General features: G+C 42.4%; 1 protein-coding gene across 7 annotated transcripts in view; it reads left to right on the forward strand.

The window, feature by feature from the left end:
• The window catches only part of LOC115475709 (beta-Ala-His dipeptidase-like), a 190,747-nt gene that overhangs the window by 118,861 nt on the left and 54,951 nt on the right, over positions 1-16,935 (forward strand). For all 7 annotated transcript variants that reach the window (XM_030211654.1, XM_030211663.1, XM_030211638.1 and 4 more), the window contains 2 exons: positions 1,019-1,107; positions 15,170-15,364. In XM_030211654.1, the coding sequence (XP_030067514.1) occupies positions 1,019-1,107; positions 15,170-15,364 (284 nt within the window). The remainder of the gene's footprint in view (positions 1-1,018; positions 1,108-15,169; positions 15,365-16,935) is intronic.

The following is a 16,935-nucleotide window of genomic DNA, read 5'->3' on the forward strand; positions in this document are numbered from 1 at the left end:
ATGGGGAGGGATATTGGAGGCAGACAAAAGAGGTGAGTGTGCCATGGGGTGGGAGGGTTGGGGCAGAGTAAAAGGGTGAGTGTGCCATGGGAAGGGGTTTGGATGAAGACAAAAAGGGGTGAGTGGGGTGGGGGGGGGTTTGGGGCAGAGTAAAAGGGTGAATGTGTCAGGGGGTGGGGGGATGGGTAGGGATGGGAGCAGAGTTAAAGGGTTAATGTGCCATGGGGTAGGGGGGTCCCCGGGTTTCCTTCCTACTAAGCATGGTAAGGGCAGCGATGCTCTAGGTGCACCAAATTTTTTTCGGGGAGGGAGAAAGCCTGTTATCAAGTGTGAGCCATCTAAAACCCACCAAAAACGTACTGTACCCATATATAGGTGGCACCTGCAGCCATAAGGGTTATTGTTTTTGGTGGGTTTTGGAAGGCTTCCCTTACAATATAAGGGGGTAACAATAAGATGTGTTCCTGGGACTTTTTATGTGAAGTCCACTGCAGTGCCCCCTAGTGTGCCCCACTGCTCTGCTGGGACATCTGTGTGGCCAGCATGCTGGCCCCCCCCACCCCCCCCCCCCCCCCCTCCCCATGTCCCAAAGGCTTGTTTTTGTGTGTTTTTCCCTTGGACTTTTTTTTCTAATAGTCACAAAAGAAAAATGAACTGAGCACAAAACATCTACATAACGCTTAGGAAATGGCCATTTTTGAAACAAAAAAACATTTTTCTGGTTCGAAAACCGCTATGTTCGCTACTTGATTTTTGGACATTTTCAGCAAAATGTCTAAAATCAGATTTAGATGTCATATTGAAAATGACCCTTTATGTGTTTATGATGTATACCACCACATTGGTTTGGATTTCAGTCTAAGAAAAGTGGAGTATACATTTGAATAAATGAGATGAAGTTTTATGGTAGACAATTATAGTTTGTGGTTTGTGAAATATTAGCTTTTGTGAATACAGAATTGCATTATAATATAAAAACTTCAAAAATCAGATATTCTTTTGTGTTCATTTTTTTCAGGAAACCTTCATGGACGTGGTGCATCAGATGACAAAGGTCCTGTATTAGCTTGGATAAATGCAGTGGATACACTTAACACATTAAAACAAGTATGAAAAGACTAGATGGACCGTACAGGTCTTTATCTGCCGTCATTTACTATGTTACTATATACATCACCAGTACTATTGTCAATGACCTCATCATGCACTTGTGTGATTACACCCTCTTAATTGAAGGAAAATGAAAAAATTGAGACCCATATTTTAAACGGATTTATGCAAATTGAAAATAAAATGCAGCATCTTTGCAACATGTTATTTAAACAGAATCCAGCTGAAGTGAAGATTTTAAGATTCCCAGACTTCCATGTAGTTCATGAAATTACTGTACATGCAAATACTGAGTGAACTACAACTATTGCTTAAGCAGTAGCCAAAGATGGGTGGAGGAAGTGCATGAAGCACGATCAAAGGATAGTGTCAGCGCAAAGTGTAGATAAGAAGTCAAAAATGCTTGTCCACACTTCAATCACTTTCTGAGCTTTATATAAATATCCTCTGAAAACTAACATGATCCTGATCCAGTGGTATTGACTACCAGAATCTTTTCAATTACTTGCTAAAATTGACTAATGGTTCCATAGCAATAATGAAAAAGCCCAGGTTCTGCATATCCCAAATACACATATACAGAGTGCCCCCCCATTACCAAGAACAGAAGAGCATTCAGCCAATCCCTGCAGGCTCTTGGGAGAAAATGGAGGTGCATGCTGAAGCCAGAAATAAGAGCTCAGCCTCTGCAAAATGTGGGAGACACTGATTACAGACACAAAGCTGTCAATATAATAAAGGTAATAAAACACATTTTAGATATGGTTTAGTGATTTGAATGTGCTAGCCTTGGCACTGTAAGGGGGGGGGGGTAGTTATTAAGGTGTATTATGGCCCTAACACATGTTATTTGCCCCTTAATGCATGTTGAAGGGCAATAACATATGATATATTACCATAATGCACATTAATATGTGGTACTGTGGGTTACATAGTAATGAGATGCAAAATATGAAAATGCATGCAGAACAGCTCATTACTATCTAAATTGAATAGCATGGGTTGCGGTGAACAAGCCAAATTATTCCTGCAAATACAGTGCACTCCATTTAAGCGCATGTCGGATAAGCGCATGCTCTGTTTAACTGCATGCCTTACTTCGGTCCCGTTTTTCGAGCCATCAGTTTCTATGGGGACAAACTTCGGCTTAGCGCACCATTGATAAGTGCAAGATTTGCTTATATGCATGGTTTAAGACCGCTCCTCTGCAGGAAAGACTCTGCATAAGCGCACGCACGGAATATGGAAGTCGATTGGCACGTGACAAAGGGGCGATAAATTTGAAATCTCATTGGTTAACTGCCATAGGCAGAATAAGTGAAAGAAAGTTGTTAGAGTTTACACTGGAGTCGGAGTCGTCATCATCATGCAACTGTAAGACTTTAACACTGGCTGAACAAATAGAAGTTCTTAAAAAAATTAGAAAACAAACGAAGTCAAGCATCTATTGCTAAAGAATATGGTGTCAATCCCAGTCAAATTTCACATACCTTGAAGCAGAAAGATCAGCTTCTGGAAGACTAGCAAAACAATACAAATCCACACAGGAAACATAAACGGGCGGGAAAAGCTGAGGATGTAGAAGATGCTCTTCTTCGGTGGTTTTCTCAAGTCAGAAGCAGACAGTTTCCTGTCAGTGGTCCACTGCTTATGGAGAAAGCTAATCAGCTAGCTGAAAGTCTTGGACTAACTGAATTCAAAGCCATTGTTAGATGGTTGGAAAGATGGAAGGAGAGGAACAACATAAAATTCAAGAAACAGCATGGTGAAAAACAAAACGCTGATGACTTTGGTGCTGAAAATTGGGTTGTTTCAGTTCTTCCTACCATCTTGAACGAGTTTGCACCTCGTGACATTTTCAGTGCTGACGAAAATGGTCTGTACTGGTGAGCGATTCCTGATGGAACACTTGAATTCACAAGCCGAAACTACAGGAAGTAAAACGTTGAATGACTGACTGACGATCCTCTTTTGCTGCAATATGGATGGGAGTGAGAAGTTGGAACCACTCGTCATTGGAAAGAGCAAACAGCCCCGTTGCTTCAAGAATGTTAAACGACTTCCTGTGTCATACGAGGCTAACGCAAATTCATGGATGACTGATGAAATTTGGAAGCAGTGGCTAAAGAGGTTAGACACTAGAATGCGGGCACAAAAGCGTCAGATTTTGTTGCTTTGTGATAATTGTGCTGCACACAGTGATGATGTCAGGCTGTCTAACATCAAGGTGGTCTTCCTGCCACCAAACACTACCTCTCTGATCCAACCTATGGATCAGGGCATAATAGCCAATTAAAAAAATATATTATCGGGCTCTTGTGCTATGTCATCTGATGAGCGTCATGGATGACCAGACTGGCAAGGATAAACGTGCTGTTGTACTGGCTCGTAATCTATCACTGTTGGATTCCCTACATATGCAGAAAGAAGCCTGGAATCATGTTACACAGGCAACCATTGTGAACTGCTACAAGTGGGCAAGCTTTGTTAAGGATGTGGAGAGGGACGAAACATATGCTGCTGTTGCAAACGCGTCAGATGAACAGGCTATTGACATCCCAGCCGGTGTTACTGAAGAGGAGTTTCATCACTACGTAGCTGTTGATTACGATCTACAAACAGCTGACGTCAGCACTGATGTCCAGATATGCGCCTACATGCAGGCAACAGCTGGTGATGAAATGAGCAGCGAGGCACATGCTGACGAAATTCAACAACCTCCTGTCACTTTTGCAAGAGCGCTGGAGAGTCTCAATACTGTGCGGGCCTATCTGGAGGCCACTGGATGTCAGTGCTATGACAGTTTTTACCATCTGGAAGACGTAGTCTATAGAACTCACAGACACAAGAGTGTACAGAGGACTATGACTGATTACTTCAAGTAAGCCTAACGTCAGTTAACGGAGACTGTATACTGTACGTATAATAAATAGTACTGTACATATGTTTATCAGATGTCAAGCTTCTTTGGGTCACAACGGTTAAGTGCACGCTGCAGTTAACTGCTTGTATTTCTTTGGTCCCAGACCCTTGCACTTAAGCGAATTGCACTGTAGTGGCTGAAACCTACATGCAATGTTAATCAGGTTATCTAATTCATGGGAAATGCTTTCATAAAATAGTATTTTTTCAGTGCTTGTTTAATTTTTTTAAGGGCGGTCTCCATTCCAAAGTGATGGGGCAAATACTTTAAAGCAAGAGGTACAGGTTGTCTCAAACTTACTGCATGGTAGGAGGAAATAATGAGAAGATTTTGTTGAACTGGGCAGAATAGGGGCAGGGTTATAGGGAATAAGTACATTACCAAGAAATAAAGGAATGCATGTCAAGAAACTTTGGTGGGCTAACATAGAATCTTTAATGGGGTATAAATAAGACAGAAACCAATGTCCACTATAGAGTAAATGAGTGATTCAGTCAAATATCTTCTTACCTAAGATAAGCTTTACAGTAGTATTTTGAACTAACTTCATTCAGCGCAGCTGAGAAGATTTCAATTCTGAAAGTATAGAATTACATTAGTCCAATCTGGAAGGAACAAGGGAGTGGGCTAGGAGGCACAGAACTGTTCTACCGAGAAGAAGACAAACAGAACAAAGCTGTCATAAGATGAAGAATTTTTTTTTTAAATGAGGTTGGAAATGTTAGTATCAAAACTAAGGGTGCTATCAACAGTTTAATGGAATTGCAGAGCAGGATGAGAGTGTCACAGAATTGAGATGATTATTAGTATGCAAACTTGCAATCGAATCAAGTTTAACAGAGAGATCAGAAATATAAGTGGGTGAAAATGTTGGAATGTATTGTATTTTTACATGCATTGCCTGTCACCTATTATTTCTCTGTGATTACTCTGTGACCTCTGATGTGAATTACTTAGAGAGGTCACACAGCTATGCAACTTCCTGTGGGGATCAGATGCAGCACATGGAGCACATGGAGCACATGGAGCTCATGATCTCTCCTAACCTGAGAGGATCTATGGTGGTGTGAGCATCCATTACCATCTAAGCACATGGAAGGAGCTGATAATACAAATGTATAGTAATATGTATATATAAGCCTGTCTGATTATAATCTAACTACAAACTGTGAGTAAACAGATGTTTTGTTACTTCAACTTTAAAGTGACTCAGCAGTGAATTATTCAGGGGTGAATGAGAGAGAGATGAAGAAAGAAATTAACATTTCTAAAGCTGAAGCTGTGTGTACTAAAATCTGCTAATTATTTACTACAAATAATCCAACAAAAGGGTTATGGGCCCAGGGGCCAGGAATTGAAAAAGAAGAGAAATATTACCAGGCAGAAAAAAAGGCCACATTTTTCTCTTAAGTTTTAAAGGAAAGATTCAGTCTGTCTCTCTCTCCCCCCCACACAGCAGACAGAAGGCTAAGAAAATGGCTGAGGGAAGAAATTCACCATTGTTCTATTCTCTCAAGGTGCCTAAATTAACTGAGTTTAATTATCGGCAGTGGGAACTAAGATTCATATGTCTCCTTCGAGCAAAAGGATTAAATATATGCTTAGACCAAGACAGAACAGCTGAAAATATGGCTGAATGGGACAATGCAAACTATTATGTGAAGTGCATGCTTTTGGAAGCTCTCTCAGAGAAACAAGCCATATTAGTGGAGGGAAAAGATACACCAAAGGACATTTTATATAAACTGAGAACTATGTATGCAACTACATATGCAAAGCAGCAACCAATTTGGTTGGCAGAATTGAATGAAACCAAATTAAGGGATAAAAGTAAATGTAATGATCACATTATGCATCTTATGTCTTCATTTCAAAAGCTAGAACTTTCTGGAATTCCCATGTGTGATGCATTGAAAAGAGCATTTCTTTTTACCTCACTATCAAAGAAGTTTGATGTTTTTAGGTCTGTAAATGAGGCCATTGAAGGGCAATCTTTTGAACAGACAACATCAAAACTAAGGCAGGAATGCATAATAAATGATTCTGAGGAGATGTGTTCTCAAAGCAAGTCAGAGAGAAATGAAACAAATTTCTTGGCAAAGAACAGAGGAAGGCGGAGCTATGGGAAAACTCCACCCAAGGGCAAGCTGATTTGCTACTCATGTGGAAAGGAGGGACATGTATCTAAATGGTGTAAGGAAACACAAAACACTCCCTCTAGCTCACCTAAGCCAATGGAACTAAAGAATTTTCAAACCAGGAAATGTATGAAGGACAAAGATAAACACAAGGGCTTTCTAATGGCAGAAAAATCTTTGACTATGGTAAATAATAATTCAAATGAAAGTACTTGGATTTTGGATTCAGGGAGCACATGCCATTTAACCAATTGTAAGAATTTCTTTCAGGAAATGTGTCCAGAGGAAGGTATTCTTAAAACTGCAAACGCAGGGACTGCTAAGATCCAAGCAAAAGGGATTGGATTCTTAAAATGCAAAGTGTCTAATGAAGTTAAAGAAATTCCTGTAAGTGATGTCTTGTATATTCCCCAAGCAGTTTGCAATATGCTTAGTGTATCTACATTAGATAAGAAGGGATTTGTGATTCATTTTGAAAACAGTAAGTGCACAATCTCTAAAAATGATGAAGTGTATGCTGAAGCTTTTATGCATAATGATGTTTATAAACTGAGCATTTCAGGTGAAGCCTCACATATGGCGCAAGTAAGGAAGAATGATGGTAAATGTAGTCTGGAAATCTGGCACCGCCGCCTGGGACATCGTGATTCTAAGGTGATCCAGGATCTTTACAGTAAGCAACTAGCCACCGGCATTCAGATAAGTGCAGATGCTGGTAAAATGGAGAAATGCATAGACTGTGTTACTCAAAAAGGTGTGAGACCCTCATTTCCTGCATACACAGGAAATAGGAGTAATAAAGTGCTGGACTTAATACACAGTGACTTATGTGGACCGTTTAATATCCCATCATTGGGAAATAACAGATTTGTGCTAATATTCTTGGATGATTTCTCTAGATATTGTGTGGCCTATTTGCTGAAAGAGAAAAGTCAAGTCACAGACATGCTGAAGAAATACGTAGCCATGGTGAGCAATAAATTTGAAAGAAAACCAAAGGTTCTTCAGACCGACAATGGTGGTGAGTTCACTTCACAAAGCATGCGCACATTTCTAGAACAAGAAGGCATTCAACATATCACAACAGTAGCTTATACACCAGAGCAAAATTCTGTTGCAGAGAGAAAATTTAGGTCACTTGTGGAAATGACCAGATGTATGCTGTCAGATAGCAATCTCCCTAAAAGACTATGGGGGGAAGCCATTCTCACAGCAGTGTACCTACAAAACAGAATGCCAACTAAAGGCGCTGAGCGCACACCACATGAGACATGGCATGGTAGGAAGCCAAACCTGTCACACATAAGAACATTTGGAAGTACAGCATATGCTCATGTACCAAAGCAAAGAAGGCATAAGCTGGATTCCACAACAGAAAGGGGCATTTTAGTTGGCTATGCTCCAGGACACAAAGGATATAGAATTTTGAATCTGAAAACTGGCATTGTTGGCATAAGACATGTTACATATTTTGATGAAAACAAAAGGGTTGATAAAGGCTGGATTATCCCAGATGAGCCTTATCATCCAGAATATGAAACTAGAACCATAATAGACATGCCAGTGTATATAAATGCCATACCAAGGCAGATGTCTGAAAGCAACTCATCTGTATCTAACGAGGAACAGGCAGAGGAAACAGACACAGAAAGGATCATTGAAGAAGACAGTACAGTTGGAGAAGGGGAATCAATTGGAGAAGGACTCTCAGATTTAGAGGATGCGGAAAGGTCAGACCAACTTGTTGTCAGACGCTCATCCAGGGAAAACAAAGGTGTTCCACCCCCAAGACTGTCTTACCTAACAAAGTCAGCAGAAGCTCAAGAGCCCTTAACATGGGATGAGATTGAGAAAATGCCAGCAGAAGAAGCTGCTGAATGGCATAAAGCTGCACAAGAAGAAATTGATGCATTGGATAAAAATAATACTTGGATTCTTACAAAATTACCTCCTGGCAAGAAAGCTATAGGATGCAAATGGGTATTCAAGTTAAAAAGGAATGCACAAGGAAAAGTGGAAAGGTATAAAGCCAGATTAGTCGCAAAGGGATATCTTCAAAAATATGGAGAAGATTTTGATGAAGTGTTTGCACCTGTAGTGAAACACACGACAATAAGAACACTTCTGAGCATTGCAGTCTCAAAAGGCATGCAAGTCAAACACATTGATGTGAAAACAGCGTTTCTTCATGGAGATATAACTGAAGACTTGTACATGGAACAACCAACAGGTTTCATAAATACAAAACAAAGACAGCTAGTGTGTAAATTAAACAAAGGTCTTTATGGATTAAAGCAAAGTGCAAAATGTTGGAATGATAAATTGCATGAAATATTGACAAATTTAGGATTTAAGCAAGGTGAAGCAGATAAATGCTTGTACACTAGGTGCAGAAATGGACAATATGCATACATTTTAGCTTTTGTTGATGATCTGCTCATTGCAAGCAAAAGTGAGCAAGAGTACAAGGACATTGTAAAGTGTTTAAACCTCAATGTTGAGATAAAAGAACTTGGTAATGTGTCATACTATCTTGGTATAGAAATTGAGAAACAAAATGATGGTTCTTATCTTCTAAGCCAGAAGCAGAAAATAAATGAGCTTATTGAAAGTTTAGGTATGCAAGATGCCCAAGTTGTAAGCACTCCCATGATCACTGATTTTCTGAAGGATGAAACAGTAAGAGAACCTTTACCAGATAACATCCAATATAGATCAGCCATAGGTAAGCTTTTATATCTAGCTACCACATACAGGGCTGATATAGCAAATGCAGTAGGAATTTTGAGCAGAAGGGTCAGCTCACCTACCAAATCAGATTGGACTGCAGTTAAAAGGATGGTAAGGTATTTAAAGGGTACCATTGATTGTAAATTAAAGATTTCAGCCAATAGTAATCCAAAACTAATATGTTACTGTGATTCAGATTGGGCAGGGGATCATTCTGATTATAAATCCACAAGTGGATATGTGTTTATGTATGGAAATGTACAAATTTCATGGGCCAGTCATAAACAAAGTATTGTGAGTCTGTCTTCTACAGAAGCTGAATATGTGGCAGCATCGGAAGCGTGCAGAGAACTGATGTGGATTGAAAAACTTATGCTGGATTTTGGAATAGCTGAACAGAGACCAATCCAGATAATGGAAGATAATCAGAGCTGCATCCGACTGTCACAGAATGACAAGGTTCAGTCACGCACCAAGCACATCGCAACGAAATACCACAACGTGCGAGAGTTGGCGAAAGAAGGGGTCATCAGTCTACACTATTGTCACACCAGTGAGATGACAGCTGACATCATGACCAAACCGTTACCCAGAGAACATTTTGTGAATCTGCGTATAAAGCTTGGACTTTGTATGAATAAATAATTGCATGACAGTTATGCATGAGAAGGGGTTTGTTGGAATGTATTGTATTTTTACATGCATTGCCTGTCACCTATTATTTCTCTGTGATTACTCTGTGACCTCTGATGTGAATTACTTAGAGAGGTCACACAGCTATGCAACTTCCTGTGGGGATCAGATGCAGCACATGGAGCACATGGAGCACATGGAGCTCATGATCTCTCCTAACCTGAGAGGATCTATGGTGGTGTGAGCATCCATTACCATCTAAGCACATGGAAGGAGCTGATAATACAAATGTATAGTAATATGTATATATAAGCCTGTCTGATTATAATCTAACTACAAACTGTGAGTAAACAGATGTTTTGTTACTTCAACTTTAAAGTGACTCAGCAGTGAATTATTCAGGGGTGAATGAGAGAGAGATGAAGAAAGAAATTAACATTTCTAAAGCTGAAGCTGTGTGTACTAAAATCTGCTAATTATTTACTACAAATAATCCAACAGAAAAAGGGTCCACAGATCATTGGTGTAAATGAAGAACTTTAAGTCTAGGGATTGGATAAATACTGTGAGTGGTGCAAGGTAAACATTAAAATGGATAGGGCCAAAAATGGAACCCTGGGGTACACTGCAGTGGAGAGAGTGAGAAGTAGAGGTTGAACCACACCAGAGCACCTTACGATATATCAATAAATAGGACTGAAACTATGTATGAACAGTACAAGTAATATTCATATCTTTTAAGTGCTAGAGAAGGATAGTGTGGTCAATCAGACTGAAGGCTGCAGAGAGATCTAGCGAGAGCAGAAGGACTTCCTTGCTGGAGTCAAGAATAAATTAAGCAGTGGCCTGGGAGCATTGTGCTGTGACTTTGCAGCCTAATGCTCTTGAGACGTGAAATAATGCTGCTTGGGAGGTTGATGGCATGCAGGATTCTTTTTATACCATGGGAGTGACAAACCTGTGTTCTCCGAGGACAAGCAGGCTGTATTATCCTCAAAAGTGGGTCAATGTCCGCGTCGGCCTGGGAACCGGCATTTGCTATAGCAAATAGAAAATACTTTGCTAGATCCTTCTGGCGCGCTTGCAGCACGCACAGCACATGCGCAGACTGACTTCCCACCCGCTGCATGAGCGCATACCTCAGTTTTCTTTTTTCTGCAACAAGGTGCGGCAGATTTATTTCTATGCTCCTTGAAGTGCCCGGGAAAAGAGTCTTCTTTTTTCGTCAACTCAACTTTTAGTCTCGTGTTTTTTCATTTATTTCTTTATTTTCTTTTTTTTTTAAAGTGTGTCCTTTATTTCTCAAAGTTTCTTTTTGTCCCCTGGTTTAAGTTTCCTTTCTTTTTCGATGCGGCCGGTTTTAGGCCGCTCGGTCGGGTTTCTACTCTTTTTTGTGCCCTTTTTACTTTGGCACAATCGAGTCCTTTGATTTCGCCAGTGCCATTTTTCCTTCCATGTCATCGAAGACACTCAGCGGCTTCAAACATTGTACTCGGTGCAACCGGACCATCTCAGTGCCTTGGGCCCAAACATAGCCCAGCTCGCTGTGCGCTGTGTCTTTGTATGAAGAAACAGACTCAACTAGCTCGAGAAGCCCAACGCAAGAAATTTTTTTGGGGTTCAGTCCAGCATCAGCATCGCTACTGAGGTCGGCGGCGTCGACATCGACATCGAAGGATGCATCAACATCAGGAGCAGAGGTAATGGTTGTTGAGAGGCCAAGACATGCTGGGAGCAGTGAGGCATTGAATGAGTCTCCATCTGTCTCGAGGCCTCCTGCTGTGCAGGCCCCCCAAGACCGACCAGACCCCGAGGCGACATGAGGATTCAACGTCGTCCTTGTTGGCACAGAGGATCCTCAGTGATGGGCATCGAGCGAAGGCTAAGAAGCACCGTCACCATTCTCCCTCGACGCATGGTGCCAGGAGCTCTGGGGCGTCAAAGGACTCGGCACCCGAGAAGCGTTGGTGCCGAAAGGACCACTCCCCCTCCATACAGGAGGTGCCGATGCGTCGGCCTCTTAGCAGTCCGGTTCCTGCTCCTGAGCCTCAACTGATTCTGCCATCAGCTGCTCCACCGGCCCCCCCAACCTTCTCCGATGGCGCGAGAGGAAGAAAAAATGGCTAAAGATGTAAAGAGAGGTGACAAGACCTTTTTCAGATATATTGGAGAAAGAAGAAGAGATAGGAATGGAATTGCAAGACTGAAAGATAATGAGAATGGCACGTGGAGAGTGATGAAGATAAAGTGAACGTGCTAAACAATTATTTCTCTTCGGTGTTCACGGAGGAAAATCCTGGAGAAGGACCGCGGTTGGATGCCGAGGAAACGTCTGGGAATGGAGTGGATACTGCGCCGTTTACAGATAAAAGAGGTTATAAACAGCTGGAGAATCTGAAGGTGAACAAAGCTATGGGGCCGGATGAGATACATCCCAGGATACTGAAGGAGCTCAGAGAGGTCCTGGTGGGACCTTTATATCTTTGGAGACGGGAGAGGTTCCGTGAGATTGGAGACGAACGGATGTGGTCCTTCTTCACAAAAGTGGAGACAGGGAAGAAGTGGGAAACTACAGACCGGTAAGTCTCACGTCGGTTTTAGACCGGGTTTGGGTGTTTTTTCTCCCTGGTTATGCTGAACAATCAGTTCCCCTGAAGACGCCAAAAGAAACGTGGCCCATGTAGGGAACTAGGAGCTCTTGGATATTGATTTTTCACTAAAGCTTTGCACAGACCGATATTCAACAAGTATTGCAGTGATCAAGAACATACAGCAAGAACACGATTGGACTTGCACAAACTCCATCTAAGCTAAGTAGCTGATATGTATTTTAGACCTTTTATATTCCATTAATAGAGTATTAGAACCAGGTTTTTGGATAAGGAATAGTGCTTTTCTGCTTAGCATTTTGATTAGAATGGAGGTAGGATGTGCAATGATGTAAGTGTGGTGTTTATACACATTTTGAACCGCCAGGTCACTGTAATACACCAAAAAAAAAACAAAACTGAGCGCGCCCCCCCCCCCCCGGGTGCAGTGCAACACGGCGTCCCCCCCCCCGGCATGGCTCGGCACCCCCCTGGCGTGGACCCCCCGGCGCAGCGCCTCTCACTCCCCCCCTGACAGTCCCCACCTGCCTACCAGCTGAGCTCTGTGCACCCGGCACCTCGAATCTGCAGCGCTGCTGACTGTAAAAGAATAAAATTGTCTCGTCGTTGGCCCTTCCCTCACTGTGTCCCACCCTCGAGGAAATAGGAAGTTACATCAGAGGGCGGGATACAGTGCGAGGGAAGGGCCAACGACGAGACAATTTTCTTCTTTTACAGTCAGCAGCGCTACAGATTCGAGGTGCCGGGTGCACGGAGCTCAGCTGATAGGCAGGTGGGGACTGTCGGATGGGAGGGGGAGTGAGAGGCGCTGCGCTGGGGGAGTCCACGCCGGGGGGTGGGGGTGGACAGAGCACCCCCCCACCCCTTGACACCCGGGGCGGACAGCCCCCACCGCCCCGCCCTTGCTACGCCACTGTCTGAAGGTGAAGAAACAATGTGACAAGGCGACAGCCGTGGCCAGAAGGATGCTAGGCTGCGTAGAGAGGGGCATAACCAGCAAAAGAAAGGAGGTGTTGATGCCCCTCTACAAATCGTTGGTGTATTGTGTTCAGTTTTGGAGGCCATATCTTGCTAAAGATGTTAAAAGACTGGAAGTGGTGCAAAGAAAAGCTACAAAAATGGTATGGGATTTGCTTTGCAAACCGTACAAGGAGAGACTTGCTGACTGAACATGTATACCTTGGAGGAAAGGAGAAACAGGGGTGATATGATACAAACGTTCAAATATTTGAAAGGTAACACACCTTTTCCGTAGATGGGAAGGCGGTAGAACTAGAGGACATGAATTGAGGTTAAAGGGAGGCAGACTCAGAACTAATGTCAGGAAGTATTTTTTCACGGCGAGGGTGGTGGATATGTGGAATAATGAGGTGCAAAGCATGCAAATGTATGCAAAAAGATTCATTATTATGCAAATTTTAAAATGCCGCTTGTAGTGAACACGCCATAAGCTGCATTCATTATTCCAGGAACAATAAGACCAGGTCAAAGCTGGTGTTAATTTTCCAGCTAGAGGGCATTGGGCTTCTACTGTGCAGCTACCAGGCACCATCTACAAGATATCAGGCTTTTACCATGATGCTAACTGATAAAAAAAACAACAGTTCCTCCTTCCCCTGCCCCCATTGACAAGAACCCATACCCTGACATCCTCTTAACAAAGACCTATACATCGTACCCCCTCAAGGACCTCAAAGCTCCTGCCCATCACAAGCTATCCTTGGTGGTCTAGTGGAGATCACAGTTTTTCCTGCCAATGCCGGAACCAGTTTCTAAATGACAGCCTGACTCCTAGCAGTAGTACTGAGAGACTACTGCTAAGGGTTGCAGTTAGGCTTGCTTTTCTGAAGTAGGCTGTGAAAACTATAAGGCTGTTTATAACTATTCTGCATGCTGTTTTAGATTCTTTAATTTGTAATTTTTTAATGTGTGTTTTGTATTTCTTATCTTTTCATTACTTTTTATTCCTTAATTTTTTAGGGCTGCATTTCAATTAAAATTTGCAATCACGATTAATCACACAATTAAAGGTATATTATTGAGTCATTTTGAAAAATAAATAAATAACACACCTTTAATCATACAATTACTGAAATGCAGCCCTAGTTGCAGTTTCTGTTTTGAACCTAGCACCAGCACAAGCAGGAACAGATGGGGATCACTTCTGCCCAACCTCCACTAGACCACCAGAGATGGTTTTGGGTAGGCCTGGGGAGACCTACAGGGTGAGTGGAAGGTGTTTGGGGAGGAGGGTTAAAGGGTCCTTGCAGTGGCGTTCCTAGCGTGGATGGCACCCGGGGCGGATTGCCGATGCGCCCCCCCCCCCGGGTGCAGCGCGCCACCCCCCCCCCCCCCACCTGCAAAATGACACCTTCCCCCCCTCCCCGGTGAAATGACCCCCCCCCGGGTCCTCGTCGCTGGGGGTGTGTGCCGCGGCACGCGCCTGTGGGCTTCGACTTCGCGAACTTCGCTCATTCGCTGCAGCTCCCTCTGCCCCGGAACAGGAAGTAACCTGTTCCAGGACAGAGGGAGCTGCAGCGAACGAGCGAAGTCCGCGAAGTCAGAGCCCACAGGCGCGCGCCGTGGCACCCCCCAGCGGCGTGCACCCGGGGTGGACCGCCCCCACCACCCCCCCTTGGTACGCCACTGGGTCCTTGTGAGGGAAGAAGGGGTACAGGTCCTTGTTGGCAGGGAAGGTTTGGCTGCGAGGGAGGGAGTCATGAATATCTCTAGGGAGGAGGGAGAGTTGCTGTTTTTTACCCACGGCAGCTCCTTTAATATATGCAGTATGTATAATATTTGAACACAAATTTTCAGTCTGGTTTACAATCATTAAGCTTCAAAATTGACAATATTTAAAAAACATGTTAGTGCTCAAAATCTAGAAAGTCAAGGTTGCATTTTCCCGTTGTTGTGTTATTTGTTTTCTGTATGGCAGTATAGTACACACCTTTTATATTTTACAGCAACTTGTGTCCTAACCTTAAATTATTCTTTTGTTTTGTTTTGCTTTGCTTCTTAATTAGGATATTCCAGTAAACATGAAGTTTATTATTGAAGGTATGGAAGAAACTGGATCTGGTGGACTAGAAGAGATCATTAAAAAATACAACCATTTTTTCTCTGATATTGACTACATTGTGATCTCAGATAATAGCTGGATCAGCCGCAAACCAGCTCTCATTTATGGGAGCAGGGGAAATGCTTATTTCTTTGTGGAGGTACTGAAAACTATATTGATTCTTCCAAAAACAATACATTGCTTGACACAAAGGTAGTGCAGCTATACAGCAGTAATGAAGTTTTAGTTAGTCATGCTTCCTTTCCTTTAAAGTTGTTACTGTATTGAAAATGAGACTGGATAGGAATTAATGTTTTTTTTTCTAGTGGAAGTGTAACCCGCTTCTCTCACTTAGCCAGGTCACACGGGGTCCAAGAGACTGGTTGTAAACTACTCACATCAGGTCCCCTTCAGATCTCAAACAGGAACCACACAGTAGTCAAGGAGAGTGCAAGAAATTAACTGAACTTTATTGAACAAGTATAACTCTGCAACACTGGTCATAGGAATCCTCAGCACAGGACTTAGATGGTAAACACAATTGATCTTACAAAGTCACAAGAGTAGTTAATCTGTCCTTACTGGGTTATGCCCTTATACACAACACCTTCGCCTGACCTGCAACCAGTTGGTATTAATAATAACTCCTCCATTGCTTCAACATCGCCAACGGAGAAATGGACTTCAACTCTCATTGTCCAAGCCCTTCAGGGGTCCACCCTGAAAGGAATCACCACCCATGGGCAGACAACGTCCTACCTCTAAGCACAGGTTGCAGCGAGACTCCCCAATCTCCAGCCCGCAGATCGGCTTCTCTTCACCACTCAGGAGATTAACAGTAAAAGCTTTAATCCTGCTCCTCATTCAAGGCTCTCAGCAGTGTATGGATGAAAGTTCAGTGATGAACAGGAGAAAATTGGGCAGAAGATTCTCTTCGATTTTTATTTGGCCTTGATGTATGGAGGGGCGAGAGGGGAGTTGAGTTAGAGGTAGCCCACAAGTTAATTATGACAGCAAAAATGTTGATGGTTAGGCACTACAAATTAATGAGGGGCCTATCAGTGGGGATTTGGCTAAATATTTGCCAGGAATTGCAAGTCAATGAGAAGATATTGTTTCAGTTAAAAGGGCATGAGACAATTTACAGAGTAATTTGGGCCCAGATAAGGTGGAGTAATTGACCTCTGTAACTGTTGTAGAACCCAGTAGCTTTCTTTTTGCAGATTTGACCCATACTAATCGGGAGTTTGATCAAAGATTGGGAAAATTGCTTGGATATAGTGATGAGGAGGAGGGATTGGGGGGGGGGGGAACAATGTGGGAAAATTGGGATTCGGAGAAACAGTGATCTCCTGAATACCAGTTCTTTCCTAAAGTAAAATAAAATAGATCTATTCCTTTATAGCCCTTAAACTACAAATCATCCTAATTAAGCTAGACATGAGAAAGAAACAAGTTTGAGGCATAAACATCTTATCTTCAGGAAAAGAAATTGATGAGATGCATAAATGGATTAATCCTGTACTAGAAAATTGACAAAAAAGCTAAAACAAATTGTCCAAATGGGACGTATGCCATATGTATATCAAAAATAAGAGTAAAAACATTCTTATAAAAAGACAGGTCAGCATCCATCATCAACCCATATAGAGTTAATACAATAAATATGATTTATTGTTCTACTCTTAATAAAAGCTTATCTACATCTCTACTTCTTCAAGATGGATGTGG

Source organism: Microcaecilia unicolor, chromosome 1 (genome assembly GCF_901765095.1).
Source record: "Microcaecilia unicolor chromosome 1, aMicUni1.1, whole genome shotgun sequence".
In the NCBI taxonomy this organism is placed as follows: Eukaryota; Metazoa; Chordata; class Amphibia; order Gymnophiona; family Siphonopidae; genus Microcaecilia; species Microcaecilia unicolor.